The 24,882-nt window shown below is 40.8% G+C and overlaps 2 protein-coding genes across 6 annotated transcripts in view; one reads left to right on the top strand and one right to left on the bottom strand.

Annotated features, from left to right (window-relative positions):
- FNBP1L (formin binding protein 1 like) overlaps window positions 1-10,692 on the top strand; it is a 166,410-nt gene extending 155,718 nt beyond the window's left edge. For 2 of the 4 annotated variants that reach the window (XM_040360004.1, XM_040360005.1), the window contains 3 exons: window positions 3,288-3,446; window positions 5,211-5,268; window positions 9,026-10,692. In XM_040360004.1, coding sequence (XP_040215938.1) covers window positions 3,288-3,446; window positions 5,211-5,245 — 194 coding nt within the window. In that variant the 3' untranslated portion in view covers window positions 5,246-5,268; window positions 9,026-10,692. Of the gene's footprint in view, window positions 1-3,287; window positions 5,025-5,210; window positions 5,269-9,025 lie in introns of those variants that run through there. The other 2 variants (XM_040360006.1, XM_040360007.1) reach the window with 2 other exon arrangements.
- Window positions 10,693-13,839: 3,147 nt separating this feature from the next.
- The window catches only part of BCAR3 (BCAR3 adaptor protein, NSP family member), a 173,088-nt gene continuing 162,045 nt past the window's right edge, over window positions 13,840-24,882 (bottom strand). For both annotated transcript variants that reach the window (XM_040360002.1, XM_040360003.1), the window contains 5 exons: window positions 23,986-24,101; window positions 19,400-19,568; window positions 17,186-17,297; window positions 15,789-16,001; window positions 13,840-14,494 (listed from right to left, as the gene is read on the bottom strand). In XM_040360002.1, coding sequence (XP_040215936.1) covers window positions 14,331-14,494; window positions 15,789-16,001; window positions 17,186-17,297; window positions 19,400-19,568; window positions 23,986-24,101 — 774 coding nt within the window. In that variant the 3' untranslated portion in view covers window positions 13,840-14,330. The remainder of the gene's footprint in view (window positions 14,495-15,788; window positions 16,002-17,185; window positions 17,298-19,399; window positions 19,569-23,985; window positions 24,102-24,882) is intronic.

Genomic DNA, 24,882 nt, shown 5'->3' with positions numbered 1-24,882 from the left:
ATTCACCCCAAGATGTTGCATGGGCGGGTAAGTGGGGCCTCAGGTTTTCTGCCCAGAAGGATGGGGAGCAGGGTAGCCAGCTTTCTGGGCATAGGTGATTGGAGGTGCAGACTGTGCCCTGGGGGAGCAGGAGGGCTGCTGAGACAGTCTCTGGGCCTTGGGGGGGGTTGCTCGGGCGCATAAGGGCTGAAGGCCTCTTAGATCCCTGCAGGCTCTTGCGGTGTCTGGTCAGCAGGGTAAATCGGTGCTGGCAGGGAAGTCTACTGAGGAGATTGAAGGAGTGGGAGATCGGGGATCGGTCCCATGAAGGCAGGGGTTCGACGCTGTCCTCAGTAGCTGGGGAAAGGTATCCGAGCACTGTGTGTAGTGGGGGGGGGGGTGGACATGGCGGCCTGCGCTCCATGCAGTGAGGTCCCAGAGGGGATGAGGTGGCAGGGGGAACTCACCGCTCCAGAGAGCGAAGGGAAGTCTTGTGGAGCTCGTCGGTGCCGGCAGGGGGACCCTCAGGGGTGCGGTGTGAGTTGGCGAGGAGAGCTGTGTGGAGGACTGGGAGCAGGCCGTGGAGGGGTCCGGCGCCTTCTTGACTGATCTGCCGGGAGGCATGTCGTGCGGCGTGAAGAAGGCCTGGAGGTCCGCTGCGGTGCCAGGCGGGGGTTGAGATGATCCCCGCGGTTTTGTGGAGTGGGTGTACCTGGATTTGCCCATGAAAATGCCGTGAAATGTCCCCAAAAGTACCGGTTTATCTCGGGTTTAGAGAGAGAAGGGGATTTAGGCTTTCATCCAGGACGGCTTCTACGCCCCCTTCTTGTTTATCTTAACCCTCACACAATACTTAAAATATCTAGAACCAGAAGTTTTACTTTTAGTTTTTGATCCATTTACGCTAATGAAAATTCATAATAGGATTATCAATTTGCTACATTGTACCAATGTGCCTCACAGTTCAGTAATACATATTTGTGTGTACTGGAGCTTTTTCTATCCATTTATGTGTTAACGAGGGCCCGGTGTTGCAAATGAAAAACATTCTGCCAGCTATTCGGCACCACAGATTAAAATGGTAGACCGGCTGTTGTTGCCAACCCATTGATGCTCTAAAATGAATATGGTGTTCTTTTTTTTTTTTTTAACTAGATTTTTTATTTGCATCAATTCCGATTTTGCTGAACCTCTGGGTTGATGGTGTAAATGCTTTAGGCAACTCTGCTTGATTTATTTAAAACGCCCAGCCCCGCAAATTAAATACCTGCCTCTCCAGCTGCCCAAGGAACGGTTTGACTGCAAAGTAACTACTGGGTGAAGTCTTTTCAGAAGTAGATGCATCAGGGACTACGGCTCACTGATGTGTCTGGGGAACACAACCTATTACATTCCCCACTGCACTGAATGGCTCCAGCCACCAACCTCTGTAGTTGTGACTTGAAGGTTGATGTATGGGGGACATATGAGATAAACAACCCTGGAAGGTATCGGTTGTAAGAGACTTCATCCAGGGATTATACTGGAGCAGAGCGCTATTAGCTGACACAAGTAGCAGGAGAGGTAAATATTCTATTCTGCTTTTTGTAAGTATGGCAAAACTTTTAGTTGGCGACAATTTCTTTAACGTAAATTTTATATCCAGAGTGATCTTGGCAAACTGGCACCGGAGTTCAGTAGTAGGCAGCTCCAGATACCTGTGTGCAGTGTCAGTTTGGTTTCATAGGGCCAGGGCCAGATCCACATAGCGAGTACGCCGGCGTATCTACTGATACGCCGGCGTACTTTCAAATTTCCCGCGTCGTATCTTTAGTTTGAATCCTCAAACCAAGATACGACGGCTTCTGGGTTCGATCCGACAGGCGTACGGCTTCGTACGCCTTCGGATCGTAGGTGCAATACTTCGGCGCCCGCTGGGTGAAGTTCGCGTCGTTTTCCGCGTCGGGTATGCAAACTAGCGATTTACGACGATCCACGAACGTACGCGCGGCCGTCGCATTTTCTAACGTCGTCTGTAGTCTGCTTTTTCCGGCGTATAGTTAAAGCTGGTATTATCCGGCGTATAGATAGACTTGCCATGTTAAAGTATGGCCGTCGTTCCCGCGTCGAAATGTACATTTTTTTTTTTTTTTGCGGAAGTCGTCCGTGAATAGGGATGGACGTAATTCACGTCTAAGTTAAAAAAAATGACGTCCTAGTGACGTCATTTAGCGCAATGCATGGCGGGAAATTTCGGAACGACGCATGCGCAGTACATTCGGCGCGGGGACGCGCTTCATTTAAATAAATCACGCCCCCTACCCGCCGATTTGAATTCCGCCGCTAGAAATACACTACGCCGCCACTAACTTAAGGCGCAAATTTGTTGAGGATTCGAAGATCCGCCAGGTAAGGTACGGCGGCGTAGTGTATCTCTGATACGCTGCGCTTATCTATTTCTCTCCTGGATCTGGCCCATAGTACCTACTTAAGTGCTTATTTCTAAGCTGTAATTGGTATTTGTATAATGCCAGCTTTGTTTTAGTGCTTCTTGGGCGCAATGAACCCAAGAGTGCCCTTTTATACAGTCAGCTGCAGGTGCCTTGTATTGCAGTGTCAGTTTTTGTAAGTAATATTGGATGAGGGTGCACTTTACATACTGTATATCAATATCTTACCAAAGGTAGATGGCTGAAAGGAGGCTGATGGCAACCGCATACAATATGACCATGGATAATTTCCTGCTTCTAATTTCTGCTCTCTATTTGTTCACCAAGGAGAAATAATTTTGCTGTCCATACAAAAATGGTATTGCTGATGCCCTTTGTCGGCCTGAAGCCAAACCATCTTCTCTCCTGCCTTCTCTGGTGGTGCTCTGCATCCCATCTGGCGTGTTTTGGTTGTCATCACCACATCTTATAAGCCCTCATGTAACATGTCCACTTGCTCTGACCCTCGTTTCCTCTTAAAAAATATATATATATATATATATATATAGTGTGTGTGTGTGGCCCCTGGGTGATGTCAGGGGCCGCACAGAATGCTGGAGGAGTGGAAAGCTGATGTCCCCATCTTAAGAAGCAATATACAGCTTAATCAGTGGAACATGCTGAAGTTTTTTTGTATTATAATAAAAAAGCATATACGTTGCCAATGTAATTAGATTTTTTTTTTTTTTTTTTTTACCGTTCTGCTTTGGCAACCAATTTGTTTACCACCAGGGGGTGCTGTTGCAATTGGCATTTTATATGTTGGAATGTAAATCATTCTGAAAGCTGTTGCTTTTGTCTTTTTAGTAAATGTTATGTCCTGCATTATATTCTGTGTAGGTAATAATGAAGGCACTCTGTCTATGAAAGAAGGTGAAGTTATGTACATTATTGAGGAAGATAAAGGAGACGGCTGGACAAGGGCAAGACGACAAAATGGAGAGGAGGGCTATGTCCCCACATCATACATAGATCTTACTCTAGAGAAAAACAGTAAAGGTGCAGTAACTTATATCTAAACTAGATACATATATATTGATTGGTCATTGAAAGATGGATGAGATTTCATGCTGCGATAAACATGAAAGTATTTGTCTTTGCTGGGCTGCTGCTGTTCCCTCTGTCGCCACATTGAGGCGCCTCCAATGTCCAAAGGATGGAACTGAACAGACTGAGGGATTCCCCATCCTTTGTCGTTGCCTTAAACATGACTGTTAGGATTTTAATGTTTATATTGATATATATTTTATAAAGATGTTTTCTATTTCTCTTTTATTGTTAAAATAAGACCGCATAGAAAGCTATTTTTTTTTTCTTTTTTTAATTATTACAAATTAAAGTTCTGTTTTTAGCATTCGTCCAAGAAAACCATTACAATTTTTAAAAGATGCCTTTTTTATCTTTGTATATATGTTTTTAATGGGCAAGCATTGTTTGTTTTTACCATCTCAAACATCAGTTTATTTTCCGTTTTTAATAAAGAAATCCAGTCACCGAGCCAGAATACAGAGAAATGTGCAGTTTCAATACTTTTAGATCTTTGTAAAGAATGTCAAACAATGTTGTTTCTGAAATGTATTTTAGCAATGTGAATTGGATTGATTCATGGGCAGAATCTGCTTTTTAAAATCCCATCTGCCCTATGTGAGAGCGAACCTCAGTCCAAAGCTGATTGCTTTCCTTAGCTTGCTATACAGGTTTATGTGTCCCCATTCAAGTAATATGAGAAATATTTAATGCACACTACACAACAAGGGCATGGTACCTGTGGTCGTGTGTTTTCGATGCTCAGTGACTGATACTTGCTATTATTGATTGGCCTGGCTGCCAGCCATACCACGTAGGCATGAAGACCTTCTTCTTTTTTCTTTTTTAAAGAGTCAAAATATGTGTATGTTAAGTGTTTTTTTTCCCCCTCTGCCAGCCTATTTTGAATTCTAGCCAGCCATTCTTGTAATACGCACTTTTTAGGTGTCAAATTTGGAGGAGGAGAAGTGGCCTTTAGTATCTTTATTGGTGATCTGGGAAGTGGAATTGCTTAATTAGGATCTCTATTTGTCACTGTCTGGCTGTGTAGTGTGGCAGATGTTTATAAATCACAAGACTGGTTGTTTAGAATTAAAAAAATAAAAAAATGGCAAAAGGGGTGAAAAAAAGTGTGTATATATTGCCCAGGAGGAAGGAATTTGTAGTATTTGAGAAAGCTGAAAACCAAATTTTTGCTTACGTTTTCCTAAAATCTATAATTTATGACCTAATTGCATTTTTGTTTTACAATTCAGAGTTTTATAAAGTCAATGTGAATTGTTCATTCTCAAACTATTCTTCTGACAGAAAGGGGGTGGGTATTTCTTACACTAATCATAGGGCAAGGTTCTGGATTGGGGCTCGAGCCTTGTGAAGGCCGCTGCGTACCGTGTTCACAAATGGGGCAGTTTTGTAATGTGATCTGCTGTAGATGTAAAACTTTTTTATTTTGCAGCATGGTGTTTGTTTGGATCCCTCCCTTTTAAGCTAATTGTGTTTTAAATTAACAAAGCCACTTTTAATATGTAATAAACCAAATTTCCTTCCGAACCTTTTGGATGTCCTGTCTGGCCTTGTTTTTCCCCTAGGTGTTGCTACATGGTTTGGTGTTCTGTTTAAAAAAAAAAAATGAAACTGAACATGCATGGTAGTGTTTAATAATAAACTGAAGCTGCATCGTACACAGAACAGAAAATCAGTTTAAAGGGAATTTATAGTCTTTTATTTTATTTTTAGGCATACATATGAATGAATCAACTCAACATAACTAATCCTGGCAATTAATTCAGAAAATGTGAGTTTGTGTTTTAGGCTCCAGTGATAATTTCTCATTAAATATGGCAGGTCTACATTCTAGTTAAGAGTGTAGTGATTGGCTTTACTGATATTCTGTCTTAGTACAGATTTATCTGCTCAGACTAATTTTAGAAACCACTGTGTGGTGAATTAAATTTATATTGGTAGATTAACAGATTATGGGAACCCTTCCTTATACACAAATAGCCACTAGAGGGAGGTTCTAAAATTGTTTTATATGAAATTAATGCAAAATGAGAATCTAAGTATTGCATCTAGTTAATTACGGCAGGATTTGCTCAGCTTGTGCCCTTACTGACAATGCACTAGGATTGCCCTTTAATTAGGTAATTATCTGTTCTGTTTCTGAAGTAGTAGTAAAGATAGTCTGCAGTGTCATTCAGTAGAATCTCTGAAAATGAAGTAGCAAAATACGATATATGCACATAAGAGATGGATACGTTTCCAGTACATTCATGTGAAAAATGACTTGCACCCCATGGAATTATTTTTTTAGCACATTTGAACGGACCAACATTAGATCTTTATTCTAAAGCCTAGTACACACCATTTTTTTTTCTTTTGGGTTGAATAAAAAAAACTGACATATTTGGTCATTCACTGAGAACGCTGATCGAAAGTCAGCTTCTGTCAAACCGGCTACCATAGACGGGCCGAATGTCTGCCAGTTTTTATTGAACTGGCCAATGTCACCCGACATTCAACCCGTGTGTACTACACTTAATGCCTAAAGAGTAGAGGTGATGTATTTGTGTAAGCACACAAGAAAATCTGGCCTTTTCAATGGTTTATTGAACAAACATATCAAGAGATATAATGGTGTACTGTTGAAGTACCTTGTCATCAAATGCTAGTATTGCCCCCTGTAGCAGGAACATTTTCTTACATAACTGTCCAGCAGTCTCTGACCTCAAAATTCAAGTGAAATTCTGACCCTTTCGCCACGTAAATTTGTTTGTTGCAAAACTTAAATATATTTAAATAACTTGACTATATAACTTTCGGACAGATGGCCTAACATTATGCACAGAATGTTTCATTGTCTCGATGACTGCGAACTCGCAGGCCCTGAAACAACAAAGCAACCCCGAAGCATAACCATTTTACCACTATGCTTCACAGTTTTGAGGGTCTTCTCTTGAAATACCAGCTTAATTTTCCAGCAAACATGTCGGTTACTGTGGCCACAATACTCTGGCTTTAAATGATCCATCTCCAGCACATTGTTCCAGAAGGCCTAGTCTTTGCCTGTATGTTCAATGGCAAACTGTAATATTGCTCCGATGCTTTTGAGAGCAGAGGCTTTTTCTTGACACACTTTTTATGGCAGTTGAATTGGTAAATCACTCTTTGGCTGTAGATATCTGTTCTTTTGACACAAACTGTTGTGGAATTTTGGGGTTCTTGAAAACTTAGCATGAAATGGTCACCTCTTGGGCTAAATTTTCTGGGTCAGCCAGTCCTTGATAAATTAGTAGCTGATTGAAATCTAGGCTTCATTTTTCCTACCAGTGTAATGGTTTTAAATAATTTACTGATCTTTTAAAATCCCTTGCCAGATTCATCCACTCTTTCTGTGGGCCTTAGCAAGAACTATTGATTCTGGCATGATGACAAGAGAACACCAGACCCCAGATATGAGGTTATTCTACCTGCATACTCCCTAAGGGCTTGTTTACACCACAAGTCTCTGCATTCGCTGTGCCTTTCTGCTCATGCATTTTCAGTGCGTTTGTAGTATGTTTTTAAAAAAAAAAAAAAAAAAATTCTTCAATGCCTTTACCAAGTTGCCTTTACAGGCTTTTGCACATGTTCATGACCACTTGCACGCATTTGCGTATATTCATGCGTATTATCTGTGCATTCCAGTATGAAAAATGCAGCATGCTGTACTTTAACGCACATGTAGTAGTGAAAACTAGGCTCATTAGAATACATTCAGTTTTCTTGCATATGCATTTGTACTGCATTTTTGCTGTGTTTTAAAAATGCACCTGACTGCATGTGGTATATATGAGCCCTAAGGAGGTTCTGGACATTGGCTTCTAATCTGGAACACAGAATTCTAATTTCATGGATTTGAAAGGGTGGAAAATGTTAGGGTGTACTTTTTCCCATATGACAAATCTGCATTTTCATTCGTTTAGGTCATGAAAATGTAAATTTGATGTGTAATTTGTTCAAGGCTAATACCTTCTATTTGTAGGCACTGTCTTCTAAACCAAGATCTAAAGTCTACCTGTTCAGATATGTAGAAAAATGAAATAATTTCATCAGGGTGTATATACTTTTTCACATGACTGTGCGCGTATATATTTTTATATGTATGTAATTGACTAGATAGGAGAAATGAAGATTGACACCTAGAAATTGCCAGTTGTATGTTCCAATATAAAGGGCCCAAGATGTCCCAACATCCCAGGTGCACTATTATACAGATCTTAGGCCTCCTTCCGCTCACGCCTGACAGTTGGCCATAAACTATCATAGGTCTCGCTCACCAGTTGAATTGTTTGTGTGTGAGCCTGAGCTCTTCATCAAAGGCATTGGTCAAGAGATGCAAGGCATGCTCCATGTATGAAGCTTCCAGGGCAATCTGTGAGATGTGCATGCAGACATTGCCTTTTTAGATCTCCTGCCTACTTAGTATGGTTAAAGGGATTGCAGCAGCAGTTTTCATTATAAAAAAAAATATAGCACAGGAGATTTTAAGATTTGTAAATTTTAATAGATCTGCCAGTATGTGAGCATTGTGTATAAAAGGGGCTAAAATAAAAAGTTTAGGGACGCTCAAAGTCAACTTTTCTTAGAGGAATTCTAGGTATTTTATGTTACACATAGTTTTGTTGGTCCAGCTTAGACCAATGTAATTATGTTTGACATGCCTGGCCGATGCCACTGGAAGCTTGCTCCTGAGTCCCACGCCGAGTGGCTGCTCTCTTGCATTCTGAACACCGAGTTGGGCGCAGGCACCATTCAGAGAATGCTTTGCATTCAAACACCCTTGTTTTATAAACTATAAAATGCATGTTCAATTTCAGCAGAAAAGTGATTTACTGCACCCCGTAGTTGGCGCTCTTCTCCTTTCCATTTGTTGCAGATATCAACCTTTACTATCGAGGTAAAGGTAATTGCACTGGTGATCATACACTGCTTAATGGAGATCTTTGACCAAAATATAGTTTTAATATGTTTGAGTATTTATGAAACAAATTGGTTGACACGTTAGGGATGATCATTCTTTTTATACATTTTACGTTTTGAAGACTGAAACCATCTGCAGCTTAAGGTATATTGTACTACTTACTATTCAGAACTTTTACTGCTGCAGTTCTGATCATTGTTGGAGGGCCCGTCCTTATTAAAGTCTTCTATGCAAGCACCTGCTGTCTGGTTCCATGTCTCCCGATTCCCATATAAATAGCGGGCTTCAGGAGCAGGGAATTTATCTGTGAGCTCAAACAACCCGAGCCTTTTGATCTTACTAGTGGAAAACCCTTTAATGGTCAACAAATACCCATAATTTTCATAAAGGTGTGTGTTTTTTTATACACAATTATGCACAAGTTGTAACATATTGAAACAGACTATTTTGAAAGGTCTCCATGAAATAAAATTTAACATTTTTTGATTCATATTTCAAAAAAAGGCAAAGACGCAATAATAACATACAGTCTCCCCAGTAAGTACCCTGATAATTGTCCTCTTCTCTGTTTTTTCCTGTTGGACTGCAGGTTCCTGAAGCGGGTGTCTGTGAACCTGGGCGAGATGTGGAAGGCGTTTACATGCAGCTTCTTTTAAGGGGAGGGGATTAGGTCGGGGACACATGTGAGAACAGCAACACGCATGTACGCATGATACATACATACATTGTTCACTAACTTTTACAGACACCCTGATTTATATTTTTTGGGAACATGGTGCATTTTCTGCTTCTGTCAGAAACTGCATCAGGTATCTGCCCTTCATCATTTCATCTTTTTATTGTTAAACTATTTAACTGGAAAACAAACTAGTGAATGTTTTGCTGCACTTCTGCCTCTATTTTGCCTCTTTGTTCTAGGCTCATCACTGTGGAACTGCAGTCTCTATTACATTGAAAATCCTGCTACTCCTTTCATGAAACCAAAAAATCTATTCAAATCTTTCTAATAAACTTCAGATTGCCATTTGAGGTTTTTAATTAACCACTGTGGTTCAAAATTCCAATGTTTACATAATCAGAATTGGTCAGGAGTAATTTGCAGAAAATTAATTTAAGCAGCACTATAAATATTCACTAGAGTGTTTGATTCTTCATATCTATGAGGCTGGGTGCCTTCAGGATGTTAACTTGCCAATGTTGCCTGTGCCATCTGCATTATTAATGCTAATCCTTCCTGCCTGCATGAATCGTACTTCTGTCCATAACTATTCCATAGCCTGTTTTTCCTTCCACAGTCTGCACTTTTAGGCGCCATTCTGTCGGAACCTTTTTTTCCCTTGTCCACCAATCACTTAATATCTCCAAACCATTTTTTTTTTTTTACTTTTGTTGCTATGACTCTTCGTTATTTCTGATAACTTATTACATTCCAGTTTTTTTATTTTGGAAATCGATGAACTTTTGTATATGTCTTGCACATGCGCCATTCTGGGCAAAAGAACAATCTGGCTCAAGATGTGCCCCTCAAGTTCATCCACACACAGGGCACAGAGCAGTTGGCCAAAGACTGAAGATCTTCAGTGTTCTCTCCAGACCCGACTCGACTACTTTCCCATCGGATGCTGCCTTAAACTGGAGTGCCTAGGAGGTCGATTGCCAGTGTATTGTTAAAAGGGTTATTTTATAGTTTCCTTTCAAACGGCTTAAAGCAGTGATTTATAAACCTATCCTCAGGGAATAACCTTTTTAAGACCATGCTTCTCTGTTGATTTAACCAATTTGTATGTATCAAAACTTTGGTTCAATCAGTTATGTTAATGGATTTCTTATGACTGGTAATTTCTGAGGATAGTGCTTAAGAAACCTTGTCTTCTCCTCAGTGTTTCAAGGTCTAACATGAATCCAGGCTGTAACCCTCCAAACACTGGGGAAGTCTACTGTGCCACAACTGCAGAAGTGGCCTCTGTGCTGGTTCTCTGTGGTTGACCATTCTGGATAACTTCATGTAGAATCCAGACCATGTAACACAATCATTGTATTTTGTTGATTGTCTTTAGAACTGTAGAGTATTTGTGGGTTAGGAGGTCCACTTTATTGCATTGGTAAATCTGTTTGCAGGCAATCGTTTTATTGTATAAATCTGATGAAATAAGAGTAATACTTAATTATGTGCACTTTTCTTTTATAAACAAGTGTATCAATCTGTTTTATAATGTACATAGAGTTGTCTAAGACAACTTGAATCGCTTGTCTAGCCCAACTTGTGAATTAACGTGTGTGTGTAAAGGAGGAAAATTGCTCTACTTCATGTTTTATGGAACATATCAAACAATTTTGTGTAGTAGTCCACAAAACCTATATTTATCTTTGGTATTGAATCTTCTCTTGCATTTATGAGAATAAATGGCAACATTTCTATAAAAAAAAGCGGTATATGCTGTGTAAGGTTTTTCTTGCACTGGAAACAGGGAATTCTCTGCTGGTGAAGGTCGCCTTTAGAAATTATCACACTGGCAGACGGCATTCCGTGCCATGTGGGATGTTGGACTGCATGGGTTCCTATGTATTGTCTTGATGATGCTCATAGCAACCTGTCCCCTTTAATTTAGCTTGTGGTAGAACATGAAAGAATCTAATTGGCTGTTATGGGAGGCCTATTTTATTTTTAAGCAATGTGCCTATCGTCATTCTCAAACAGTTATGCGGTTTTGAAAGTTTCCTTTCTGCCACACTAAAGCTAGCCATACACACGTGGATAAAGAAAATCAACGAATTCCCCAAAATTTTTCACTTGGCTCAGATGATTTTTAGATAAACTTTTGTGGTGCCCCCAGCTTGAATTGCAGCTGATTTAGTGGAAATCGGCTGAAATTCTAGCCGTGTATGGCTATAGCCTAAGTGCACAGTTACATGTTACGATAGGTTTTTTTTTTTAATCACAAGAAAAAAAAAATCTCCTGGGAATAGTCACAGAATAACCTATTTGATCACCATTGTGACAATGACTACGTGTCATGAACGTCTTATGTCTTCTATGCTGCTATGCAGCAGGAGTCATATACAGACTTTGTCAAAGCAAATCTTAATTGATTGCAGGAATTTTTCAGCTACACCGTTATACGATGTAGACATCACATATGCAACAGCATTGTGTTTTCTTTTAAAGTGCAGGGCCACCTAAAAAATATTAAAAGCCAGCAGCTACAAATACTGCAGCTGCTTACTTTTAATAAATGGACACTTACCTGTTCAGGGTGCCCACGATGTCGAAAGCTGAGCAATCGCTCGTCTCTCAGCTGCCCCTGCCTCCATCCTCGGTGAGGGAATCTGGAAGTGAAGCGTTGTGGCTTCAATGCCCGGTTTCTTACGGTTTCCCAGAAGACAGCGGGGGGAGGGTCGTGACTCCCATGGGAGTCTATTCCTGGAAGTGGGTGCAAATACCTGTATTATACAGGTATCTGCTCCCCCCTGAAAGCTGCCAAATGTGACACCGAAGGGTGGGAGGGTTCCGAAAAGGGGAGGTTCACTTTTTGTGTGGACTTCCGCTTTAAATAGAAGAAAAAAATGTCCCATTGCATAGAACTTCTTTAAGTGCAGACACTGTCACTTTACCTGACCGTCTCTTTTTAAGTGTATTTTCATTTTTGCAGTCAATTTAGAGAAAACCCCACTACGTGTTCCCATTTAAACAGAGTAGAGTGTGTGTATGTATATATATATATGCACACACAGTATGTATACTGTGTGTGTGTGTATATAGAGAGAGAGAGAGCCAAGTAGGATTTTTCATTGCTGGAGCGTATCTAAAACTGGTAAGCAGCAATAAAAAAAATGTAAGTTATACTATGTAAATGAGAACATGTAACATATGTAAAGTAGTTATCCCAATCTGGCTGCAAAATTGGAAATAAACTGTTTTGGGGATGGGAGACTCCATTCTATAGAAAGTGGAGTAGATGATGATGCTGTTCAATTTGACCCTTGATTGAGCCATAATAAATGATTGTAGCGAACAGTCACCTAAGCAATAATTGGTATTTTGGAATTCCAAAAATGCCACGTCGTGACTGGCCTAAACCATTTGGCTGCCATCCTTACTGCATGCCCACAGATGAAGTGCCATTTTCTTTAAGCCTAACCACTACAAATAAGCTTTCCAAACCCTGTGAAAGTGTGTATGACTTGTTAACTGCTAGGATGAGTTATTAAAATGGATTTTCCAATATCATCCAGTGTTTGTATTCAACTTTTTTGGTATACACAATAATCTAACACTTTTGCTCATTTAGTAGAGGCTGGAAAAAAAAAAAAGCTTACCACTGTCAGAGTATATACATTTTGGACTATTTAAAACATTTGATTAGATTTTGGATATTGTATACAGGGGTTTATTTATATAATGTCTTTTATTCATTATTGACAAAACTATGAAAGGGTAGTTTTTTTTTTGGTTTTTTTTTAAACGTAAAAAACAAAATTGTACCACTTTACTGTCAGCATGGCCTGTAATTTCACAGGTTCTCCCAAGGCAGGGATTGATGGAAATATGTATACTTTATGTACGCTCACTGAGCTTGTGTCATTGTTGGCTCATTGTACCAGTGAAATCATTCATCAAGGTCTAAATAAACAATAAGGACTCTTCATACATGCCTGCTTTTCATTTACTAGTTCCACACTCTCAGCTGGCGCATAGCAGAATATTATGTGATAATTGTAAGAAAAACATGATTTTCTTTTTCTTTAATCCTATATTTCAGAGAGCAAGGATTTTCTGTAATCACGAACAATCTGTTTTTAAGGTGTTGTCGTTATCCTGCCTCGGCGACATGGGGGAAGCTGTATCCCTGTTCATTGAAAGCTCATTTGTATATATTGGGTACTTGATTAGACTCCTGAAATATTCCATGTTTTATATTGGCCTATGCAATAGGATGCCTGACAAGCTCATAATGGTGTGATGGGCAGCTGTCCACAACACGGCCTAATGTTTCTCTGCAGATGTTTAGATATTTGGAAATGGTGATCCAGTCTTACTTACATAAACCAATACAATTTTATAAATATCACTGTATAGGTCCATATATGGGGGACCACCTTTTAAGACGTCTTATTGAAGACATTGGCTAGTATAAGAATGTGTTTTCAATAAGACTAGTTATCTATGTCACTTTCACAATCCTAAGGGTTGGTGTCAACCGGGTCTCTCTACAACTTTATGGGAAAGGGCCAGCAATTTTCACTAGGAAGCCTATATAATATTTGCCTTACAATCCAAAACTGTTAAGTCTTATGGCAGCATTCTTGATTGTTTTGTGAATTACAGCATATTCTTGCACTTAAACACGAGGTTCACAAGGGGGAAAAAAAGGCCAAAAAATTAGTTTTTTTAAGTTTTTTTTATTTTCTCCAGTGCATTTTTTTTTAGTCATGTGCACTCAATGTTTTATTACTGGTAAATGCGTTGTTGAATAGTGTTCTCTGTTGAGAATATTTTCATGGAATAAAAATGGAAACCCTTTCATGATTGTCCTTATTGGCTCAAAGGTGTCCTGCTTCCAGCATGTGATGGTTTGGTTAATATATGCACTGGCATACACTCCTTTTAATCATGATTTTATATTTCACTTGCCCCAGTCTCTCTGTTTGACATTGAAGTCAACTCTGTCACTGATCCATTTCATGTTTACTGTTATTAAGAGTCCTGATTTTAATAACATGTAATCTACTGCCACTGTCCATTCTGCTACTTTTGTTAGTAGCCAGTGTCAATTCATAAATAAATAATTGTTATAGGTTACTAAAAAAAATATACATATATAACAAGAACCATTCCTACGGACTGTATATTTTAGAGTCAGTCTGTAAAACGCGAGTGGTCATATTGATTTGTCTTAGGAAGGTGGAGGTTCCAGTTTTTTTGACAAAGCTGTTAAGATCTGGTTGAACTTCTGGTATCTCTCAGTCTGGCTTACTTGGGCTCCCTTACTTCCCCAGAGAAGCCGCATTTGAAATTCTGTGCGGAAGATCTCGCTCATTTCCTCATCTGGGTTAAAACCTAAAAGGGAGAATAAATAAAACTTGTATTTGAAATGAAACAAGGTACCATTAAAAATATTAAGTAAAAGTGATTGTAAAGTTTCGTTTTGAAAAAGGGGAAAAAAAAGGGTTATAATTACCTGCCCTGTTGCAGTGGATTAGGGGGTGCCGATTAGGCACACAGAAGGCTTTTTATCTTGAGGCATAGAATGTATTAAAGGAAAAATATTTTTTCCTTAATTAGCTTCCTTTACCTTAGTGCAGTCCTCCTTTACTTACCTGATCCTTCCATTTTGCTTTTAAATGTCTTTATTTCTTCTGAGAAATCCTCACTTCCTGTTCTTCTATCTAACTACACACAGTAATGCGAGGCTTTCTCCCTGGTGTGGAGAAAGCCTCTTGAGGGGGTGAGCAGGAGTGTCAGGATGCCCACTAACACACAGCTCCTTTCTCTAAAGTAGAGCGTGTCCTGACTTGCCTGCTCGCCCCCTCAAGAGGCTTTCTCCACACCAGGGAGAAATCCTCGCATTACTATGTGTAGTTACAGACAGAAGAAACAGGAAGAGTGAGCATTTCTCAGAAGAAATAAGGACATTTAAAAGCAAAATGGAAGGATGAGGTAAGTAAAGCAAACTATTTAGGGAAAAATAAAATTTCCTTTACACCCTTTTAAGATTAAAAAAACCTTCTGCCTTTACACCCCCTTTTAATCTATGATGATGTTGCTAAATTTTTAATTACCAGTAACACCTGATTTGTTTTTTTTGGGAGGGGAAAATAAACTGTCCTTTTAATTGTTCATTTTCACTAATATTGCCACAGCTGCAAAACGTACAAATTTTGGCGTTATCTACTCTCAAGTAACAATTCCATAGGAATGGACAAAAATGACTTCAGGAAGTGACAGAGTACTGTCATTTTATGCAGCGCTTTACACACACTTCAGTTCCTGCCCTCAAGCAGCTTGCAATCTGTCTAATGTAGCGCTGGACAGGGGTATAAACCCACTCCAATTTCAAGTATTTTATAGGAGGGATGATGTCTTGCATAGCCAAAATTAGACAACCGTTATGCCTTGTGCACACTGCATCAAAATGCCAAGTTTAAGTAAATCTTTTTTTTTTCCCCCCCCTGCCTCTAAACAAGCCCCCATGTTGGTATATGTGCTAAATTAATGTTCACTCTTTAAGGGGCTATATGCTTAAGTAACCAAAACCCTTCATAAACATGATAGAAGAAAGCCCATTATAAATTGTACTTTTTCTACTGAAACATGTGGTCTGGTACAAGAGGACGGGTCCTTTTTCTCTTACCTTCCAATGCCTCTTGTGCATTCCTTTGATACAAAGCTGCATTTTGGGCAATGAATCGTCCAGTTTCCAGGTGACTGAACATTATTTCACATCCTCTGTCATGGTTCTCCCACCAGTCCATTCCTTCAAATATGGCAGACTGGCGCTCTAACAGCATTAAGAGAGGCATCACAAGCGGTACAGTGGATTTTTCCTGCATGGTGAATACAATTCCTAGGACAAGAGGATACAAAAATGATTCTAGAGCCTCATTTATCACACTGCAGTTCAATAAATTGAAAGCATGGCCACCAACAAAATCATACATTCCCATAAAATAAAAAAAAATGTATAGAACAAGATAGGTTTGCCATGTATACTTCCATGCTTAATAACTGATCATTAATAAATGAATACCCTTTTGAGTGTGTTTGATTATTAGGGGGGGGCAGCAATAAAATGTCAGAAGTTCACTAAAACGCCTTTTCTGAACTCAGCCAGGACTAATTTCAGGTTGGTCCCAGAACCTTGTTAACCTGGGTAGGGGGTCTCCAAATTCTAAATTGTACCAAAATGCGTTTATGTAAATTAGAACCTCTGCCACGTTTTCTTGATGACTATGTCGCCATTAGAAATAGTCAGGGTCAATTCCTGTCCTAGAGCCAGGGTGGAGAATGTATCAAAACTAGAGTAGCTGTGCATGGCAACCAATCCGACTCATTTTCATGTACAACTATACCCCCAGGAAGTCATATGGATAAAAAAAATGAAGGCATATCTCTAGTGGATATAAAGACAGCAACCAGAACACAGGTTTAGTGTAGTGGGGAGAGGGGGTAGGACCCCCCAACACCCCTCTCTCATTTCTTGTCCTGATGAGGAAGCTTCCCAAAAATTAATTTTCCGTGCCTATCCCCTCTATCAAAATGTTAACGCAGGAGCTGAACCCCTGTATTCAATACTTGTGACTTTAAATGGTTTGTGATTTTTTTTTTTTTTTGGTGGGGGAGTGTCTGCTGCTATATAACAGCTCCCAGCAAAACCTTGTGCCAAATCAGGAAATTGGGGCCACACGTGTAGACAGCTGGAATGAGTCATGTCAGCGTGTGGCACTGACTGTCCAAGAGAGTCTCCCCAAACCATCCTTTTGATAGAAAATATTTTTCTACAGCCATCTACAAGTAACCTTGGCTGCCAGCCTCAGTGATATTAATGTGTGAGACTTTGGTGGGAACAATAACTATGAGTCTCTCCAGAGCTGTGTACAAGTGGGCTCTTACTGTCGGGGTGTCTCCAAATCTTTAGATGACTTGGCTGTCCAATAAAACCAGCAGAAATCACTGTTCTAATTGGCTATAATCATAATTTCCAGGGTTAATAATTCTTCTACATTAATAATGTAAAGATTTTGCGCTTACCTGCACCTTCATACAAGCTTTTGTTAAAGGGTTTAAGTTGTTTCTCGTAAGTGATTGCAGTCTGTGTGTACTGATGTCTTAACATGGTCCAGGTTGTTTCCAGCCGTGTAATCTGTCCATACAAAAAGAAAATTTGTACGTGTGAGATTCATCCATTGGTCGGTTGTGCCCTTTATCTAAAACATTTAAAGTTCTGTTTTATGTGTAGATATTTCAGATGTGTGGGGGTTTATTTACTAAAACCGGAGAAAGCTGGTGCAGCCGTGCATAGAAACCAATCGCCTTCCAGGTGTCAAAGCTTATTTGAAGAAGCTGATTGGCTACCATGCAAAGCTGCACCAAATTTTGCACTCTAGTTTTAAGAAATCAACCCCATGGTGTGGCTATTGTGAATAAGTCTTTGCATTTTTTTTTTCATGCCAGTCCATGATAACCTACTTAATTTATAATGTCATAAAACAACATTTTAAATTAAATGCTCAAAGACAAAAAGGAACATGACCGTTACCAAACAGTTATGGGTTCCTGCACTCAGTGTGTATGGTGCTTAAGAGAGGAAATGATGCACAATTAGATTTTCTGCAGATTTGTCTTCAGATTTACCAAAACCATATAATATGAGGTCAAGCCTTCAGTGTTTTTTAATTTGTATGCAATCAGGCTGATCCTTGCACTACATGGTTTTGGTAAATCTTCAGAAAATCTAATAGTGTGTATGGTGCTTTAACACCTAGTGTCTGTATGAATGAATGTTCTATGATTTGGAGCAGGGGGTCTCCAAACTTACTAAACAAAGGGCTAGACTGTGGTCAGTGGGAGTAGAAAATGTCCTAGTGTCAGTGGGCATAAACAGTGCCCCATCTTTGATATTAGGGGGAGGAATAGCGCCCCATCATTGGTGGCAGTGAGGGAATAGTGCCCCATTGTTGGGTGTCAGTGAGAGGACTGATGTCCCATAATTGGTGGCAGGCTATATGCGCCACTGTTTCCAACAGTGGGGAAAGTAATGGCCCAAGGACCGGATAAAGGTAAGCAAAGAGCCGCAGTTTGGAGACCACTTATTAGCTATTATCCATGTTCTTATTCTATGTGGCACTGTTACATAGTTCCCCCTCCTCTGGGCTACCAGGGACCATTATGGAATGTTAGTGATGACGGGGGTAATCCTGTAAGCTCTGGTGCCCATTTTGAGGAAGCTTGATGCTCAAAAGAGAAATGCAATGTGTCTCAACCTACAGTGTTTACAAATAATCATGTAAAAATCAAAATGTGCAGATCCTTGGAGACATAGTTGTTAAAGCGGGGGTTCACCCTAAAAAAAAAAAAATTCTAACATTACATTGAGCGGACTTCTGACAGTATGCTGATTTTTATTATTCTTGTTGCCGTACATACCGTTTTATCTCTATTCCACCCCCGGCTTCCGGGTAGTGAATCCCGCGGGAGTGGGCGTTCCTCTTCACAGGCTAAGTGATTGACGTGATGACAAAAGCGCTGCATACAGCGCGTCAGGAGTTGCTGAAAGAAGCTGAACGTTGGTGCGCAGGCGCCGTATAGAGCCGACTCGCAGTCCGGCTTCTTTCGGCAACTCGTGCCGTATGCGCCGGTGGGAAGCTTTTGTCATCTCAATCACTTAGCCTGTGAATAGGAACGCCCACGCGATTCACTACCCGGAAGCCGGGGGGGGAATAACGATAAAACGGTATGTACGGCACAAAAAAAAGATCAGCATACTGTCAGAAGTCAGCTCAATGTAATGTTAGAATTGTTTACCAGATCATTAAAATTCCCTTTGTTTCAGGAACACTTACTGACAAGTTTTTAATCTCTCTAAGATTTTGAATTCTAATTTACCCTGAATAAATTTCAGACTAACAAGTAATCTTCACACAATGCAGCAGTGGGCATAGAGTACAATATATGATGCTACTGTGTTCACAAGGCATCCTGTGAGGTTAAGTCTGGCGTGTCAGTTTAGAGGAAGAGCAACTCCAACCAACAGACTTGCTTAGGCTTTGCAGGGAATGGTTAAAGAGACTGTCGCCAAGGTAGGTGATGTAGTACATCATTGATTATTATATGGCACAAATAAATGCTAGGATTTTAACTCTGACTGAAGTGTACCGTTTATTTAATTTGTCCTCAAACATTTTCTGCTAAAGACCATGTAAAGGTCATTACTGTTGCTTAATAAAATAAATGTGTCATCCTTACCTGAGGGATCTCAAGTGCTTTCATGATGGAAGAAAATGCAAAGAAATCTCCCAATTCCTTCAGTTCCACTGCAATTTGGATGATCTTGTTAAGTGTTGCAACCCTTTCCTCAGAGCTGCTGGTACAGCCCAAAATGTCCACTGCAATTCCTATAGCCATTGTGGTGTGCCTGGAAAATGAATAAGAGGTTGTGAAAATCTACCTAAAAGGAGATAATAAAGGAGCATTCATAAAGAGGAGTATTGGGCTCTTCTGAAGGCCTGACGGGAAAAGCAACATTTTTGAAACGCATTTAGGCGTGTCAAGTGTTTGGGCGTTTATTCATTTCTGTGGCCAGAATAGATGAATATTCTGACCAATAAAATTAATAAACACACAAGCACTAAATGTGCCTAGCATTTAAGCAGGTTGGGTGCATTCAGGTAACAGAGCGGTATTTAGGGACAGAAAGAGCCAAATGTGTGTAAAAACGGGGCTTTCACAGCTGCAGAGTGCATGAGGCCTCAAAACAGAACTAAAGAAAATGACAAACAGGGAGGCTATGTGCCTAATACAATAAAATGACATGCCTGTTCACAGCCTTCTTTACATTGTGCAAAAAGGTACATTCTCTGCAGGGAGCTTATGGGTTGGGATGAGTGAACTCCTGCGCAGGCGTTGTCATCCCGTGATGGCCAATCAAGATGGCTGAAAACCTGACAATCCAAAGCAACCAGGAGAAGAGGTCGGTGGTGGTGACGGACCTTGCAAACCTCAGGATTTATACACTGATAGGTCACAGACTGGGAGGCAACAGTAGGGGGGTTCAGCTGCCAAGAACATAAGGACTACTGCACAGGCATCAGACTTTAGATGACTTATCTATGTGCAAGCAACCCAGTCCAGGAAGAAGATACTGACGGTCTAATGCCAATGACTTCAATGGATAGTCTGCTAGCATGTAGACAGGATGCACACAGGCTTTACTTTGAAGCCAGTGGCATCTGGGGTCCACAAGTGTAGAGGTAACATTGCAGGACTGGGAAGATATAATTACTATTATACAGGATTTATATAGTGCTGACAGTTTGTGCAGCGCTTTACAACATTCGGGCAGACAGTACAATTACAATACAGGAGGATTCAGAGGGCCCTACTTGTTACTATATACTAATATGAATAAATATAAGGTTTCTAATTTATTAAGGATACACATAGATTCACAGTAAAATGAAATGGAGGTTTATTTATCCACTAGGTAGAATACCTGAATGGGTATCAGGGAGGGGAGGGTATAGGGGATGAAGGATGTGATTATAAGGAATGAGAAGGTGATATGTTCTCTAAAAAAAAACAAGAGATAGCATCAAGGGTGCAACCCTCCATAGACCGGGAAGTATTTCAAACAAGCTGCAAAAAACACTTTTACCTACAGGTAAGCCTACATTAAGGCTTACCTGTAGGTGCTCGAAATATCTCCCAAACCTCCACAATTTAGGAGATATTTACAAATGTGACGGGTGCCGATGTCTACGGTGCATGCACCCTTTAGACTCCTTTAGAAACGGTGACTGGCAGCTCCCGCACACATGAGTGACGTCATTGCGGTTCCGGCCTATCACATCGCCGGAGCCGCGATACCTGAAAGGAAGATGGATGCTTTGTGGAAGAGGGGACTGCGGTGACATCGCAGGCTTCAGTTTCAGATAAGTGACACATAATGGCTATGCGATGCATAGTAGCCCATTATGCTTTACCTTTGCAGGGAAACAAAGAGGAAGTAAAACCCATCAGAGTTTACTTCCTCTTTAAGCCCTGGTTCACACTGGGCTGCGGGAGTGAAGCCGTGCGAGTTCAGCTGAACTCGCACGATTTCAATCCCGCCGGCAGTCCCGATTTCGGCCGAAATTTAAGAGACATCTGTGCAGGTTTCTGCACAGATGTCTATAGAAATCGCAAATAGTACAGGAACTACTTTTTGAAATCGGTGCAGCGCCGCAGATGCGGCGTCGCACCGATTAGGACAGTGTCATTGCCGGCAAATGCCGCCGATTTGAGATGCGATTTCACATGTGAAATCGCATCTCAAATCGAAGGAAATCGTACCCAGTGTGAACCTGGGCTGAATGTGTATCTCTTTTTCTTCCCTAATATCACTTGGATTCATTTTCTTTATTTCACAATACGAGATTGGGGCGGGTGGGAGATGGAGCAGGATGGAGAAGCAAAAGTGGTAAGGAGGTAAGGTTTTGAAGTAAGGACCTGGTTACCACCAGATCTTTCTTGGTGCAGATTGGTTGAATTATATATTGTATATTCAGATTTGGGGAGACCGCATCTCTGTTTGTTCCTATTCTTCGTTTTAGGGAATGACTATGGTTGCTATGATAAACGTACAGGGTCCTAGGAATACACTTCTTTTAATGCTTGGTATGTCTCATCTATTGTAGTGTGTATGAGGTTCAATTGTTCCTTTCCGATTTGTCCTTTGTAATATTTTTATTAATTTTAAATAATTCACAAATACAATTTAAATACTATAAGATTTCTGTATCCATTGTTTAGGTCTAAAATCTTACTTGGGCAATCTGGCAGTAGCCAATAGAGCCTCTGCACTCTTGCCACCACATGCTCCATTTAATCTACACAAGGCTTACTACTGGAGGAAATCCCACCTGTCTATTACTACAGCCCAGGGCTTGACAAATTTGCTTTGAATCTAGGAGCCAGTTTTTTTTTTTTTTTTTTTTTTTTTTTTCTTTTTTCTTTTTTTAAATTTGTGCGTGTACTCGAGAGAGGAGCTGGACTGCAGGAGTTGGGAGTAGGCAGGCCTCCCCCAGAGGCAATCTGCCACCTTTCTCCATGCCCCGGGTGGCAATGGCGGGTGTGTGAGGGGGTCCTCCCACACAGCCCGCCCTACCTGCTCCGCTTTGAAGCCCAACGGGGCAGAGGGACTCCCTATAAGGGAGTGAGAGGATTAGCCCGCTCAACCAGCCCCATTAGTCCTTCGCCTCTCTTTTAGAGACCGCGTGGTCAATGTGAGTGTGTTAACCCAATTTAGAGTGCGTGTGTAGGTGTGGTGGTTTTTGTGGGAGGGGGGTGGGCGTACTAAGCACAGGCTTACCTTGCATAGCACACCCACCGGGAGCCGGGCTGAGACCACCAAACTCAATTCACATGAAGCCGAGACCGGGATCCGAACCTCTAGCTGCAGAGGTGAATGGCTTGTCAGCGCAGTGCCAATCGCGTTGAGCCACCACAGCTCCCTGCCAGTTTTTTTTTAAAGCGGAGGTAAACCCATAAAACCGTTTCATTTCTGGCACGTGCAGGAAATGCCACACACCCATTGGTTGTGCTCTTAACCAAACTGTCAAACCAATAATGGCTGATGTCATAACTGTTCACATGTGCAACACCATGGCAGTTGTAGATTAACCACTTCAATACAGGGCATTTTCACCCCCTTCCTGCCCAAGTCAATTTTCAGCTTTTCAGTGCTGTAACATTTTGAATGACAATTGAGCGGTCATGCTAATCTGTACCCATATGACATTTTTATCATTTTTTCCCTCACAAATAGAGCTTTCTGTTGGTGGTATTTGATTAACTTTGTGGTTTTTATTTTTGGTGGTGATCTGCGATTCTTATTGGGATTGCGGCAGACGAATCGGACACTATTTTGGGACCATTGACAATTATACAGCGACCAGTGCTATAAAAATGCACTGATTACCGTATAAATGTCACTGGCAGGGAAGGGGTTAATACTAGGGGGCGATCAAGGGGTTAAATGTGTTACCTAGGTAATGATTCTAACTATGTGGGGAGGGGACTGACTGGGAGAGGTGACTGATCGGTGTTCCCAATATACAAGGAACACGATTGGTCTAAGAATATAAAATGTAAAAAAAAAAGAGGCTGGTGCTACCTGGGACAGGAAGTGAGGGTTAGTGCCCCAGCAGAGACACTGATGTTTATTGTTATTTCCTTTCACAGGGCCTTATACTGTATGTGGTGCTGGCATATAAGCAGAAATAGAAACATAATGACCAACTTAAAGCGGGAGTTCACCCAAAAATCTATTTTCTGCAGTTAGATCCAGCATACTGCTGACATCTGCAGTATGCTGGTCTTTTTTTTTTTTGGTACTTATCGTTATAGCAGTATTTCTTCTATGGCTCCGAGCGGGGAATCCTTTGGGAAATAGGCGTTCCCGAAGGCAAGCAAGTTGATTGACGGCCTTCGATAGCACGTCACGGCTAACGAAAAAAGCCAAGGTGACACTTGGCTGTTTATGGCGCCTGCCGTGTAGGGGCCGAACTTCACAGAGATCTCACCGTGGCGAGGTCTGGAAGTGGGGACAGGTACCGAAGTGGAAGATAAGTGGAGTTTCCCCTTTTGGGTGGAGCTCCACTTTAAAACTAATACACCACCTGTTTCCATGAGGACAAATTGCATTTCCAGTGACCTTACCATGGCTGAGGAAAACCCTTTAAGCAAATAAAGCGATCTTTTCTATTCCTAAACTGCATATCATTCTTAGCACTGTCACTAGCAACAGGTGTGCAGAGCTATCGGCATATACAGATATCTAAGAGGATGTTTACCTTTCAATTAAGTCTAGGCGCAGTTGGTGTCCATACGGCAGAGTTATCATTTCTAGCCCACAGCTCACTCCCATGATCCTCTCCATCTCTGGTGAGACGTCAAGTATCCTAGCAACCTGCAAAGTGCAAAGGTTTGTACATTTTTACCTTCAGGAAATTCAGTATTGACAGGATGAGAAAAAAGTTTCAATTATTCCTCCTCTAAATTTCGAAAACGTGACAGAAGATGAGGGCCCAATGGTTCTAGTATACATAATAAACTGACATAACTGATTCAACATTTTTGTGATTTTAAAAACACAATTTGGATGAAAATATAAATCACAACATTTAACACAATTACACATTCAATAATAATTAAAGCACAATTTTAAAACAAATGTATTCAGTTCCTACAAAGGCATCAACCTAACTTTACTATTGGATACCATTCATTTGGCTTCAGGTCTCCACACAAGATAATACCTTACCTATACTCCAATGAGAATTGCCCACTCTGTAAAGAGAACCTTTTACTTTGCCCAGTGTACTTCCTCTGCCACTAACATATCTTCCGTACACTCACCCACAACTCTATTTACTAGTACCTTTGTATATATGGGAGCAGGCCACCCCCTACCCTTCCTTGTATTACGTAGTGCACAGTGCTTTATCAGCCAATCATCAGGCCAGAGCATTGTCACACTGGAATTAGGAGAGGGCCTTAGCCCTATGTCAGGGTCTATGTCTAAGCGATCACATGGTCTTTCATTTAGGTCTGTGTCAGGATAATGAGGCAGTGGGGGATCACAAGGAGAATCTGTATTCCAGATTCACAACTTTTAGTGTGAAAACCAGTAACTGCTGGAAACCACAATGTCACTCCACATGGTAGCTTACATTTTTGTGGCATTTATA

Source organism: Rana temporaria, chromosome 7, assembly GCF_905171775.1.
Source record: "Rana temporaria chromosome 7, aRanTem1.1, whole genome shotgun sequence".
NCBI lineage: Eukaryota > Metazoa > Chordata > Amphibia > Anura > Ranidae > Rana > Rana temporaria.
The sequence above is the reverse complement of the archived record's forward strand: the minus strand, read 5'-3'. Positions and strand labels throughout refer to the sequence as shown.